The 15,644-nt window shown below is 37.2% G+C and overlaps 1 protein-coding gene across 1 annotated transcript in view; it reads right to left on the reverse strand.

The window, feature by feature from the left end:
* The window catches only part of TfAP-2 (transcription factor AP-2), a 134,420-nt gene extending 120,874 nt beyond the window's left edge, over window positions 1–13,546 (reverse strand). Inside the window, exon 1 of the mRNA XM_085658859.1 lies at window positions 13,373–13,546. Coding sequence (XP_085514985.1) covers window positions 13,373–13,408 — 36 coding nt within the window. The 5' untranslated portion in view covers window positions 13,409–13,546. The remainder of the gene's footprint in view (window positions 1–13,372) is intronic.
* Window positions 13,547–15,644: the final 2,098 nt, after the last annotated feature.

Genomic DNA, 15,644 nt, shown 5'->3' on the forward strand with positions numbered 1-15,644 from the left:
ATATCTCAATATTGACGGAAGTTGAGACGGAGGTAAATGATGTATCTATGTAGGAAACGATGCGATAGTATTTCAAAACCGTTCAAAATATTTGCAAATTTTCGCGAAATGCCGTATTTCCCTTTTCTCTTCGTACCGCGTTATTAATAAAATAATTGTTACATTATGTCATAAAATGCATTATTATATTTCAACGCTCTCACACCAGAACACGTACATACATTTAATTGCATTTATCCTGGGAAGCGATGGGTGCGCTGATGCGACATCCGCCTCTCCTCATCGGTTTAAATTCAAGCCGAAAATTAAACAAAGAGCAAAACTATTGCATTTTCGCACTAACTCGACGACAAACAACGTCGGATTGGTTTAATTCGAGCTACGTGAGCTCGTACATCGTTTAATCATTGCTCTTAATTATCGGTCAGCCCGATCAAACGAAGAGACTTTATACTACCGATGATTATTGCCGAGTAATGTAACTAGGGAGAATGATTCACGTTAACCCAAGATTTCGAAGCTCTACTTCCGATTTTCGGATACATATTCTCGAACAGAAAGGAGCTCAAGGCGTCGTTCGCCTGAAGGGTTCCATGGCCTTAAAAATAACCAATAAACGGCCAATAAAAACAAACCGTTAAATGGTTGGAGTTACGCTCTCGTGAGTAAAAGAGCTACCGGTTAATTACAGGTCTAATGCCGGCACCGTAGCACAGCATACAGCCCAACGCACGGCCAAACATAACCTGGAATTTTAATAGATCCGTGTTTCGTCGAGTTCACGCCTTTTCTTCGTACTTTAATCGCATAGTCGAACTTTCTGAATAAAAATTTACATTTATTTATTGTTTACAGAAGATACAATGTTATAAAGATTTATTATATAAAAATTTGTATCTAACAAAATATATGTAAAATACACGAATTTTTGATAGAACGACATGCTTTTCTTCTAAGATTTTTCACTCTTCTTAAGTTTCAAGAAGCGAATTGAATGGCGAACGTACGTATCTATTTAATATGACCCGTTCCTCATCAATTTCGCTAGCCTTCACGAATTAATGGCCGACAGGTTGATTTCAGTGAAGGAGGAAGCGCAATTCCCAAACGGAGGCTCTTTCAGGAGTCGTGTGTTCGCCACGGGGGTCGTATCCCGCAGGGCTTCAACACCGACACCTTTGCCCCTTTTTATCGTTCTCTCTCTTATTTTCTACTACTCTCTCTCTCTCTCTCTCTCTCTCTCTCTCTCTCTCTCTCCCTCTCTCTCTCCCTCTTTTTTTCCTATAAACGCAAGACGAATGTGCTCACTCAATGGAGTTGCTTTCTAATCACAAATATATACATACGATGCCTACTTCGTGTTCAAGAATGTGAATACGTTTATTTTATATAATTGATTGCTATGACAGCGAAGCTGAAACAAATTCTAACGATACCTGTGTTCGATCTTTCAACGTGATTTTTTAATTCAAAAATGACGAAGAAACCGATGTGGGATGTTCCTTCTGAGAGGATGTATTGTTCGAATTATTTTTTTATGGAGATATCTAAATAGAAACATAAGTAAGGCGAATATCAGTAACTGGTTTGACCGTAGTAGCGTATAAAATGGAAAGGTACGATACGCAGGGCGTTAATGAATTAATTAAAAAACGAAATGAATCACGTTGCTGAAATTCGCCACTAAAAACTCATTAAGCTAAAGATTCACCAGATGATTTATCATGGATTATCGTATCAACTACCTGCACTGTAGACACAATATTAAGCAGAGTGAGATATAATTTATTAGAAAGGTCTCGATGTCGTGCGTTGGAAAAACAATCGTGGCTCAAGAAATTCTACTCTGTCTGCATCGGCTTACACGTAGAAATAAGAAAAATAGATATTACATTATCATCAATATGATTTCCTTCTTAATGATTCCAGGACATTTCCAATAATAAAACGCGTTCACGAAAAAATATATAGGAGATACACAACTTTACGTTCCATCAAGCGACAATAAATCCCCGTTACCAACGTGGTAAGTATCGCTGGGTCGGTTATATATCACCACAGGTTGCTATACAACAATATTTTATAGCTGTTTTAATAAATGTTTTTCTCGGTGAAAAGGCACCGATGTAGCAGTACCTTGAACATTGACGCATGACCGTGTTATATCGATGCCCGCGTAAGAGCATCAATACACATACAGCCGCATTTACACATATATATACACACACATACACTGTCACATCTTTTCGTATATCAAACGCTTTTACTGTAAACTCGATGCTCAAAAATTCTGATAAATAACTCTCGATAAGTCACGTGATGTTTTCGGTGCGTTACATTTTCTTCGTCGTCAGAGATGCTCATCGAACGAAATCGAATTAAAATTGGTCTTCCGACAACACTGGATTATATACTTATCTATATAGAAATATCGTTAAGAAACCGATAGAAATTCATGCCTAATAAATGAATTCTCGCTTTTCACGAGAATGCAACTAACAGTCAACAGAAAGTATTCGCCCATCTCGCGAATACTTCTTATTTTGTTTTGCACAGATGCCATCCTACGAAATAGTGCGCTACACAGGTATATCCGTTAAACGACTCGTTAATTGTATTTTTAGGGGGCTTCCTGCGAGAGCTTTCGGTTCCTAATTTACCGACTCGCCCGTTTGGTTTATAGGGGCCCGATGTAACATTTATAGTATAACCGACACCATACCTCGTTAAATCAAAGGATTGGAATATGCTTATAGCTACACGTCCCACTAAGAATTATAACCAAACGAGAGAAGAGAGAGAGAGGGAAAGAAAGGATGCTATCTCTCTTTTCTCCCTGATCGAAACCACCGGCACTGCTAGACCAACGACGATCCGTCGATGGAGTTACCACTATTTCCATTTTCTGTTATAACAAACGCACGAATCGTAGCAAAGAGAAATTTAATTCTTTTAGACTTATATATTTAAAAGCGCATCAGATAATTTTGATAACGTTCTGGGCTTTTTCATTCAGAAGTTCGTATATTCTATTATGTCATTATGTTCGAGATAAATTGTAAAACACATTAAAACTCACTCAGTTTTTTCTGTCGCTTTCTATCTTGAACGTCAATAAATCTTTTTTTGAACGAGATGAAGAATACACCTCCGGGAATGTTCGGAACTTTAGTGGATGTTACACATTCGAGTTTTGTACTTTATTAGGTCACCCTGTACAGAAGTTTGCGGAACGAGTGGAAGCTCGAAGGAGACGACGTTAGAAGTTGGAGGAAGTAGAAAAAGGAAGAGATCTTCGTTGAGTCGTGGAAGAGAAGAGAGAAAAAGAGAGAAAGAGAGAAAGAGAGAGAGAGAGAGAGAGAGAAAAGAGCGTCAGCCATATGGACTTATCCGGGCAACGTAGTCCGAAAATAATAAATCTCTGAACGTGCTGCGGGATTATTAAAAGAGTCTCTGGTTCGTTCTCTCCCCCTACGTTTGAAAAGAGGGAGAGCCCATGTAGAAGAGAAACAAAACGCATTACCGTTTCTTAATGAAGCTGAGGGATACGAACGAGCCGAGGCAACGAACGAACGAAAGAACGGTGCAAATAGTATCGTGTGGACGGCTCGACGAACGAAGGAACGAAGCAGCAACGGACAGACGGACACGAACGTAGAGGACGGATAGACGGACGGACCGACGTTCAGAACTAATTGGAGCCACGAGATGTTAAGAGAGCGAAAGAAGGAAAGAAAGAGAGAGAGAGAGAGAGAGAAAGAGAGAGAGAGAAATAGGTGTTCTTGGTGGACCTTTCTCAAAAAATAAAGCAAGAAATAGAGAAGAGGATGCGTACGGCGACTAGCGAATATCCACATTAATGACCGCTTCATCCATCAGTCGTTCGTTTGTTTAACGATATTGCATTGATGCGTCGATGTACTTATGCACGGAAATAGACTATCTCTATCTTTCCCCTTCTTTTTTTCCCTATCAACCATCTATTTATTTGTTTAAGTTCCGTACACTAACATAATCTTATTCCCGACAATATAACAACCCACGCTTAATTACATCTCTAATCATCAATTCGTGATAATTCGGTATATGTGCCTTTTTTATTAATTTGTATTGATAGATTATAAATCTTTTTTCTTTCGTATATTATTTAATAGAAAATAATAGTAAGAAAAAACATGAATTCTCAAAAGTGGAACACTGAATGCAGAATATTATTGCAAAGTGCGAGCTGACAAAAGCAAACGGACTTTTGTGTTAGAATATTACGTGGAAACGATCTATGATAATATTTTAATACCTATTTTTAAGTGTTCGCAAATTATAGTCATCTGGAGCTTACGACAAAAGCGGCATTAGCATGCTTCTACGATGAAATCTCGACTGCCCTCATATCATTATCGAATTATGCTCCTTTTAAGATTCTAATCGAGCTAGAACGATTCGTCTATGTGCACGCCCATGATTTCGTAACTTTTTCTTCTTTTTCCTTCTGTTCCAAAAAAAGTACAGCTGTAGGCAGAAAAATGTGAGAAAAATTTGAGAAAGTTCAGAAATAACAAATAAAAAAATTAATCTTCTCATTGAATCTATTTTTTCTTCGATTCATAATCGGTCAGGAGGTCTCTCCCGTTTCGGCACTTTAAAACATATATTCCTTCGATTTTCCAGTCGAGTAAGCATCGCTTGAAGAACCCTTGTGCGTCTGGCAAAGCGTGCACTATCCTGTTACGCGATCTCTTCCAGGCCGCAATCAAAATTCAAATCACACTTTTACAGCCGGGCATAAAATCAATATTCGCTCTCCAGACGCGTCCCTAAATTCCATCGAAATCAAATCAATATGATTCACGGATTTAAAACCGGTATTATTACAGACAATTCGCGACCACGAATTTACGCTGAAGTTGTCGGAAAGAATGAATAAATAAAAAATGATTAAATAAAAAATAAATAAATAAAAAGAAACTTAATCATTAAGATTATTAAAGAATGAAAGAAGGAAAACAAAAAAAAATAGTAGGCGTTGTACGTTGTATCACTGCTTTGAAGTGTCACTATTTATCAGATAAATCTCGACGCTATTGCTTATCTCATCTTAAAGTCATAAAAAATTTCAAGGAGCAATGAAAACAAGCAGCTCAGCTTAGACTCATCTGTATCCGCGCGTTGGTACGAAAAAATAGTTCGCCTGACGGTCGTGCAGAGTCCAAAGTATAACAAAACGAAGAGAGAAGGTTGTTTAGGCATCCGGAATAGTGCCCTTATAAATGGTTTTTCTATATTGCCTCGCGTCTGGCTCGCGTTGGACATGGACATGGGTTACCAGTTCATTTAAATAAGTTAAGGGTCTCGCTTAGTGCCTTAGCGGGTCCATTACAGTTGGGCAAAAGCGGCTAATTACCTGCCTGACGTGAGTTATAAACTCCTCTACGGCCAACGCTCCCATCTTTGAATATTTTTAACCCGATCTCGATTTTTACTATAAAAACGCGATCTATTTGTGCCAGGTGACTTTCAACGTAACATTAATATAGAAATCCGTCTTTTCATATTAAGCAAATGTCTCGAAGTAAATAATTTTTTGAGCAACTTTCAGAACGAAGTTCCATACTACGAATACTTTCGAGCAGTTGAAACTTTATTAATTTATTTTGACACATGTGAATTTACGGCAGCGATAATGGCTCAGATCGTCAGATCTTTTTTCTCTCTAACAAAAGAAAAACTCGAAAGAGAAATGCACAGGATCGCGCGAGTTAATTTCAACGGGACGTCGAAAGTGCGATAAAAAAATTCGTAAATGAGATTATGTTCGCTGATTATGCAGCTTAGTTTTTTACGGCGGTCGAATAAAATGGCAATCTTCGGGTAACAGAGAGCACGGGAACACGATAAAGCAGTCTCTGACAGTTGAAATTTCATAATAAACGATCGAGAAGGGCGGTACCTTTTGGACAGAAAATTAATCTAGTTTGTCATAACGTGGGCGGTTTAGTTCAAAGTGCCGCTAATGAGAAAAAGGCTGGCCTACGTCCTTCTTATTTGTCAATGGGATCATCGTACCCATGAATCACGGGCAGGAGAGGCTCATAGCGCTCATAGAAACGTGTAGAAATTCTACTTTCTTTGCTTTCTAACAATTTTACGTATTGTTGAAATTCTGCTATTATATACACTATATTTATATATTAATTAATATCATTTTTATGTTATAATTAAACAATGAAATTAAAGTATAACATTTTCAAACAGAAATAAGTAATTCGTATTTTTGTTTTTTATTTATTTTTTTTTTTTGTAATGTTTCCTTACCCTTCACCCTACGAACGAGCAAACTAAACGGCCCTACGGGACTAGTTAGCTTTGGTTAGCGGTCACGGAACGATGCGAACGACACTAGCGACGGATAAGATAGACAGACACTAGGGCGGAGGTAGTCTATTTCATGGTTAATTTAACTAACTCGATTTCACCATCACCATCGTCCCTGTTACGATCAACTACCACCACCACAACCATGGCAATCGAGCTTGGGCACTACCACTCTTTAAAAAACCGGAGCATCAAGTTAGATAGGGTAAACTCGATGACCACCCTCCTATTTTCTACCACGCACGGTTCACGAATTTTTCTCGTAGAAGGGAAACCGTCTACGAAGTTTTGCAATCTTCAAACCTGACCGTTTTTCTGTTTTCCAACTATTAGGCGAAAACAGAAAAGACAAACTTCGAAGAGAACAAAGAAGATGGTTTAAGCAAATGAAAAGCGACAGTGCAGACATGAAGTGCATGGTCGCAAAATGGCTTGTTCCTTTATTCGAGTCAGTACACACATGAGAAAACAACGGCAGCAATTTTAGACTTGGCCTTTCAAAGAGAAAAAGAAAGAAAAAGAAATAGAGAGAAAGAGAGAGAGAGAGAGAGAGAGCCGAGTCGAAGGAGTTGCGAAGCGGCAAGCAGCATGAAACAGCGACGAAGCACTTTCCTGACAAACCGAACCGGGCCATCGTCGTCAACGTCGTGTCTGCGTTGGCTCTCTCACTAACAAAAGGAAACATTCTCCGGGAAAAAAATCTCCTGAAAAAGTATGAGGCAAATATTAGTTGAACACTGGACTAGTCATTATTTCTCTTTGTGCTCGCAAATGCTACTCGCTACGATGTCTTCCGCAAAAGGGCAGAACAAAGGAGCGTGTCATCGTATAATCCAACCCCTTACCCTTCTTCTAGCCCACCCCCTAACGTTTCTCCATCCCACCCGTTTGCATCCCTCCTTATTCTCCTCCTTCTTTTCTTCCTTCTATGTTGCCTCCATTGCCATGCTATCCTTCTCCTTTTTTATGCTCCAGTCTTAATTACTGGAAACAGAACGGGTTAAAGACAAACAAAACGTTGCTTGACTGATCATAGAGCATCTCGTTTGACGGCCGTGCCAAATGAAAATGGTCTATTTATTATTACAGAAGTTTTTCATTTTTATCACAGAAGTTTTTCATTGCAAATACTGGAACGAAGAGATATCATAAAGATTTATCGATATCTTCGAATTTTTACAATTCCCTTATAGTCATTCTGATAAAAAATTAATATCATTTCAAATAATCATATCTTGCCTATTTAATTGCCTCGATTTAATGAAAGAATCAATTGTTTCTTTAATAATTAGGATTAATTATGAGAAGAGAAATGATTTCTCTGGTCAAAAAATAATGGTTGAAGTGTGAATGCAACTAAAGTATCGAGAATGATAACATGATCGTACTACCACTCAAATTTATCTTCTACATTATGCAAGAATGTGTCGCTTGATACGGTTGGTACCTAGGCTCGTATGGACAAAGTACTCGGCACCCTTTGTATCCGACGGGGCGTGACAATAGAACTTGCTCGTACTCCCTCTCTTCGCTCATTGTCATTGGGTTAACCAACGTTTTCAGAGTGTATCGTAAAAGACTTGCTATCCTCGTCCTCGGCCAAACATCAACGATCTATACTTTATTTAAAGCCTTTCTCGTAACCACCACTTGCACATTCACGATGTAACCAATCTGAATATCACAAATTACTCAAACACGCGCGTCGACTTTACGCAAGGAAAGGACCACCAGTCACGCGAGTCTGGAATCACAGTTTTCAAAAGCGCGAAGTTCGTCTTTTTATCTCATTTACTAATTTTTTGTAATAGGCATTAATTTTTTCCTAATTTACATAGGTATTATATAATATCATTATCAATTTGCTTCAGTTAGTTTAAAAAAATTCTAATATATACAGAGTCTAAATGAAAAATGTCGATCGGAATTACTATGACACCTAACGATTTTTCCGAAAAATGGTGAGATAGGTCAACATTCTTTTCAAAAAGAACAGATACTTGTCTTAAATTTACTCAGTTTAGGAACCCCCTAAAGAGAGATAACAACCCTCCTAAAAAATCTTGAATGACAACAGGAATGAAATGACATATCATTATTAATGGTCTTTTAATTCTCTTTACAATGGTGCTATTTTATAATTTTTTTTAATTTCAGTTAATAGTTTCCAAAAAATGCATTTCGTGACTTCAGGTACAATAAAATGCAAATTTAGTTTGGAAAAAAACTTTTATTTTATTAAATCTTCAAAATGTGTACCGTTGATTTTCATGAAGTAGTAAAGTCTTTGCTCAATGTTACGTCGAAAATTCTGCAATACATTTGCAATAATCTGACAGCTTTTTTCGACTATGCGTTGCCGAAATTATCCGATTGGATGACATATATTATGGATTTTAAATATCTCTATAGAAAAACATCCAAGAGTGTGAGATGAAGCAACCTGGATGATCACTCTATAAAATCTTTTCTACCAATTCAATAATAGGGCAAATGCTGATTTAAAAGCTGTATAATGTAAAGAAGCTCCATATTTGTGAAAAAACACTTATTCTACCATATTCTTGTTATTTTCGACGATTTCTATGATGAATAAATGAATAATGAATAAATGTAATTCTCAAAATTGAATTTTATTGTACCTGAAACTTCGAAACGTATATTTTCTCGTAAACTATTAACTCAAATTAAAAAAAAATAGCATCATTGTAAAAAGAATTAAGAAACCTTTAATAATAATAATATGCCATTTAAGATGGTTATCATTTAAAATGCTGTCACCAACTTCAGGGAATAACTTAATCCGATGTTGATGAATTTATGACAAGAATCTGTCTTTTTCGAAAATAAAATTGATCTATCTCAATGTTTTTCAAAAAATTCATTAAATTTCATAATAATTCTGGTAGACAGTTTCGTTGGGATACTCTGTATATGTAGTATATGTAAATATAATATAATCTTTTAGAATAAATATAATACGTGAGCATTAGTAATATGATAAATTAAAAAAAAAATGTTACGTCAATTGTTTACAAACAAAAAAACAATTCTCTATGCATAAAGGTATTAGGTATATGTATTTGAAACAAAAGTTCGAAAGAAACAAAAAGACCAAAAGTTCGATTACACGCTTGAAATGTCCCGAGTTTGCAACACTTCGAAGACTCCTTGATCCCGGCTCACGAACATTTCCGACCAAAATGAAATTGAAATGCAATTTGTCGTCCCTGGCGATGCGACGACTACTACCCTTTGCTTACCCTCTTTTCTCCTTCTCCTTTCGTTACTTATTGCTTCACGTACTCCTCTTGGCGTGGCTTAGTAATCGTAACATCTCCCTTGCAAACCATCACGCGATTACGCTAATTCGGGTATCATTTATTTTTCGTTCACCCTTCCTCTCTTTTTCATTTCTCTCTCTCTCTCTCTCTCTCTCTCTCTCTCTCTCTCTCTTTCTTCTTTCTTCTTCCTCCCCATTACTCTTACGCTGCGCAAACGAATCCGTCGCTCTCGATCGAACGGAGAGATCAAGTCCGCGACTTTGAAGTACACCAGGGCTTTTTGATGTAGCCACCAACTGTTCCTGCCCATGCAAAACAGTGAATCACGCATTAAGCACATTGTAAAATGATGATGACACAATTGGCGAGAACATTCTATCGAAAATAAGAGACGAGAAAGTTATAACCTTGCAAATATTTTCCCTCGAATTTCACTAATCACCTCAACAAAAAATGGCAAGTACTTTCCATTTAACCTGCGTTTGTATACGTGATTTTGTTAACTCTGCGATTATTTGCGTTGCGAAATTAGTACGAATTCAACTGAATTAAAAAAAGAAAAAGTATTTAATAATGAATGTGAATCTTTCATTTGTTCGAACGATCTCGTTGTGAGTATCGTTTAATGACAAGTGTAAAATAAATTCTCTTGGTCTACGTATTTATAGAAAATTTATTATCGCTCGAGGATGAAAATTGTATACATAAAAACGAGTACGTTTTTTATATGAAGAAAGAAAGTGTCCATGCAAAATCGAACTTGCATACGTTCGATAAACTTACGAAAAAATTATACTTCCTTGTATTCTATGATAGAAAGAACTACTTTCAGAAAAAATAAAATTAATTAAATTTGTAGTCTCTTTCGTTTAAAACGCATTGCTGATCGAAACAAATTAAATTTTTATAGAGACACTCGAAATTCGAAGCTTATCGGGACGCCAATCAGATTATACATTTAAAGATGTCTTCGATATATAAGACTAAATGAGAGGGAGGGAGAGAGAAAGAGAAAGAGAAAGTTGAGAGCATCTCGAACAAAACAAATAAACGATGGATACATAAGCGGCGTCAAGTGTGGGTACACGCGCCCGCACAAGCGATGAAATATAGCCAACCCGTTTTTCGTACATCCCCTGGCCCTTATGTTTTTCTCGTCACTCTGTATATTCGCGGTGACACGAAGAGGATCTCGTCGAATCCTGGGCACGTGGAAGCAAAGTATTAATTCTCGAGCATACTCGGACCCTTGTTATTTCAACAAGAAGACACGGCCTGCCACTCGGCTTTGCCACGCGACTAGATCATACTTTATTGAAAAATGTGCAAATACTTGCTTTTTCCTCCTCACCCACCGATCGTTTCCTCCCTTTCCATTTCATGTTCCCTCTTCATCCTACTCGATTTCACGCAGCTAAAGCTATAGTTTTGTGGCCGGTATCTTTCTCTCATCGGAATGAATACAAAAACGATGTAGAATAATATGAAAATATTCGCTGTGAATTGTTGATGAATCAAAAACACTGAATCGAAAGAGAAGAAAGATAAAGATTGCAGAGTTGGACATTGGTCAGACGTTTCGATGAATATGAAAATAAAGTAGGTACTTTTATGAGAACAGATCTAAAAATAATAAAACGATATCATCGTGATCGTAGTACGCAAGTCGAGAAAAATCTCTGACATGTGTTGCACTTGCTAAAGACAATGTGGTCACGAAGCGAGTTAAATTAAATCAGTATCCGTCGTGGCGAACTTGCTCGTGCGAGAGCACTGCGATGTAAAGACCATTAACGTACTCCTTTCGCAGCATATAACTGCGCGTAGGTAAAACTAGAGAACTCGATAACAGACATAATCCAATAGGAGCCTACCTAAACTCGTTTCCGCTCTCCGTTGTCGTGGTCGATCTCTTACATTTCCTGTCGTGTCTATGTGATTTCCGGGACTAAGCACCACCAAAAATGGGGGAGAGTAGAATCTCGATACTATGGCATACTGTGTCGAACGCTTCCGTCAATTACTTGCCCCATTTTAACTTTTCTTTCCTTTTTTTTTCTTCTCTTTTTTTACCAACCACGAGAAAGTAGTTTCTCCAACAAATAACGGACCCTCCATGAAACTCACGGTTAATTTGTTCCGCTGATGGAGGAATGTTTTTCCTATTCGCTTCGCTACGCATTGAGACGACGTAATTGATCGAACGGTACGTGGAGAAATTGCTTTCTAGTATTTCTCTTGTCGTCGTTTACCTCGAGAAAACGTATCTTCGTCTTCGACAGCGAATATATTTTGACAAATTTATTTAAACAAAAGGTTTAAAAATTCAATAGCTATTAATCAATAAGCATTATGGATTCTTACCCATCTCGATTACAGAAAGTTGATAAAACGTTGCTTGTACTTCAAGATACCCGAAGTAACATTATCTCTTAACTATGTAAATAAGAACAAAGACATAGGTAAGCCAATAGAACGCCAGTGAGCATTCGTGATCGCGTGCGTGGATTACCTAACCTTCCGTCGGCTCTTTTTCAATGTTACGCACGCGTAATCACATAAACTCGTTCCTTCGTATCTCGCATGCGGAACGCTGGAACGCGGATTGACCGTCACTAATTTACCCCGATAATGACTGCAACCTTGCTGCGGCGTATTAGCTAAAAAAAGAAGAAAAAGAGGGAGATGGGAGGAGAGAAGGCTGATCCGTATCGGACAAGCGGTTGGTCGCTCGTCTTATGAAGGCGGAGAAGTCTCCTCGTTCGTCCTTCGATCGCGGAAGAAGATAGTTAAAGTGATGATCCTCATAAAAAGGAAAAATAGTTTGATAAAACGTATCGAAGGCTCGCTTTTATCGCTTTCGTCTTTACGTTAAATCGAATAAGGACACGCAGATAGATATCTATATTTGCAAAAAAGAGAGAAAATTCTTAGTTAAAACATTTCTGTGTCTAACGGTATCGCGCGTTTTGCCCCGAGTGCTCTTACAAGTTTCAAAAAGAAACGGTTTATAGAAACGTCGGATGCTGTCTTATAGATATATGAACACTTTCTATAATATAGGTAAATCACATAACTTATATAATAAATATAATTTACTATTTCCTGTGACATGATTAAAATTCGTTAATTCTGATATTTTTTCATCTTATCTTGTGAAAAAATCACAAACAGTACCTGGTAACCGTTCATAAAACGATCTTCGACCGTCGATATCAAACGCCATCTCTATCGTCAATTCTGCGCGCTATGTCGGAAACGTATAAAGTCAAATATTTGAATACTCATAATGGATGAATTGCAACTGACGTGCAAAGGAAAATGAAATTCTCACGAGTCGTGGTAATTCTCAATATTCATCGTATAAATATTCATGCGACATCCGACAGAAGCGAATCTGTATGTTCTGGATGTATTCACGGGAGATAATACGTTTAGTGTGGCGTCGGTTCTTCAATATCTTCTCGGTGAAAACCGTGTAATAATGCTAACCCAAGAGATTCACCTTGCCATCCTTGAGCCAAGAAATAAGTTATAGTCCGATGCGAAAGACTCGAGGCTATACTCTCGAATAGGGAACGATTATAGTTCGATTGAAGATATTGCGGACGATTCGATTAAAGCTCGATATAGAACAATAACAATTTTTAATGTACTTCGAATTAAATTTATTGTCTAATTCAGAAAGATGATCGTGCTCAAATATAAAAACTTACCTGCCACGCGTTAGAGTCCAGAGCAAGATAAGACATATTGTTGGAATCCTCCGTATTGCTAATAATTGTTGAGTTTTTCGGGATCAGCTGCTTACTGGTACTTTATATTAATACTCTACTTCTCACTCACGTCCTAAGACGATCGACGAGCGACATTTTCCATCGGTACCCTTGACGAGTCGTTGACGATCCTGAAACATAATTAGATCGTTGACGACCTCTCCTAACTTAAAAAACAATAAATTTCTGTTTTCAAAAAGAAAAGATATATTATCAATGAAGATAAATTCAAGTAGGTAATATAAAGGGAGATTGAATTTTGACATTAAATCATTGACAAGAAAAGCATGTTTTTCGATCATAGAATAGTAAAGGAATAAGTAACATGTTTTCCTAAACTACAAATAATAAACAACGTGCCACAAATTTCATACGTAAACTTTTAAAACAAAAGAAACGGAGATGTATGTGAAAACAAATGGCTAGTCAAGACAATCATATGAAATATAACTTAATTTAAGACGAACTAGAGAGGAAATATGGAATCCGGAAACGTTACTATGAAAAGGACAACGAGACGACAGATGCGCGCGGAGAATGACGAAACCGGCAAAAATGAAGAAAAACCGTACTAGATAGAGATAAGACGTCCGAAAGAAAAACGAAAGAAAAAGAAAAAGAGAAAGAGAGAGAGAGAGAGAGAGAAAGAGAGAGAGAGAGAAAGAGATGGCAGCGTTGATGAATGACGAGGACGCGAAAGAAGGAGAAGACGGAAGGTCGAAAAAAACGCAAAATCTTCGTCGACGTCGTCGTCATCCCGAGTCCCCCGGGCGTCGCGTCAACGGATCCAGAACTTAGTTAAGCAAAGTTAAATACGGCTCCCAGAGGTGCCACGGCCGTTCTTTAATTCCAAACACTTTCACAAAACGAAAAGATACTCACGAAAGGAGCCTGACTGCACGCCACGCTTATTATACCTCCTCCTACTCTTTTTATATTTATCTCTTTTTCGTACTGATTCCAGTTATTTTCTTATATTTTTACTTTCTCGAGATGCAATTATTGGTCTCTTTCAAAACGAAAATTTGTAAAATTTATTAAATTTCCAAACTTTCGTTCTGTTGAATTTTATCGCACACCATTTCTACTTTATGCGGGAGGAAAGCATAAATAACATATTTGCGATTTACGAGCATCACTCGTCGTTGAAACGTATCTCCAGTTTTATCTTTTGTCTATCGTCTACCAACCAGCTTTTGGTTCTGCATTGTTCGTAAGGCAAAGACAGAACTGTACAACCAGATTATTCGACAACATGGCGACGCTTTAACTAAGGTGTAACTTTGCACGCAACATCGTGAAAACCACAGATTTCTGTGATTCATCACGACATACACGAAGAGAAAAGACAATTAAATTAAAAGCCATGACTTTCATTGTTAGATACCGTTTTTTTAATTATTAGGAAAAATACTGGAACTCTTCTTTCCCTCTCTCTCTCTCTCTCTCTCTCTCTCTCTCTCTCTCTCTCTCTCTCTCTCTCTCTCTCTCTCTCTCTCTCTTTCACTCTCTTTTTCTTTCTTTCTCAACGCTTTGTATTGTTAAATAGAACAAATGAAAAAGAAGTTAATTAGATTTTGTTTATTATACGCGTTTTAATAACGACGATATATTGCAAACTTAATATAATGGAGTAAATTAAATACTGTAAAATGCATCAATCATTACTCTAATTAATAAAATTTAGATTTTTTTGTATGGTTTATGTTGCGGTATACATTACGTTGATATCGTGAATTATTGACAGTTAAAGTCTATGTAATTTGACACACTGCGAAATTTACGTGGGCATTAAATCAATCGTTCCGACAATGATAAACATATAACTACTCCAAATAGATGACAATTAAAATAAACCAAATAACACGTGATGTACGTGAAAATATTGTGTGAAAAAAAAGGATTTCATAATACTCCTTTACCTATTCTTTATAAGATCACTATGGAAATGAGATATTAACTGAGGATCTTGATTCACTGATCTCACACACTTTCTAATCACTTTAAATTAGATTAATATAAAAATTGACTTGATATTACGTGGCGAACGCACGAATCACGCAACATTTTCTCAGTTTAAATAGAATTCGTAAGTACGCGAAAAAACGACTCACCTCGTCGAACGTGTGCCTTCTTCTCTCGTGGAAAAATTCCACATGAGAGAAATACAAGAAGTCAATGCGTATGTGTACATTCACCAGCATAAGAAGAT

Source organism: Vespa mandarinia, chromosome 1, assembly GCF_050613455.1.
Source record: "Vespa mandarinia isolate Hongniang chromosome 1, ASM5061345v1, whole genome shotgun sequence".
NCBI lineage: Eukaryota > Metazoa > Arthropoda > Insecta > Hymenoptera > Vespidae > Vespa > Vespa mandarinia.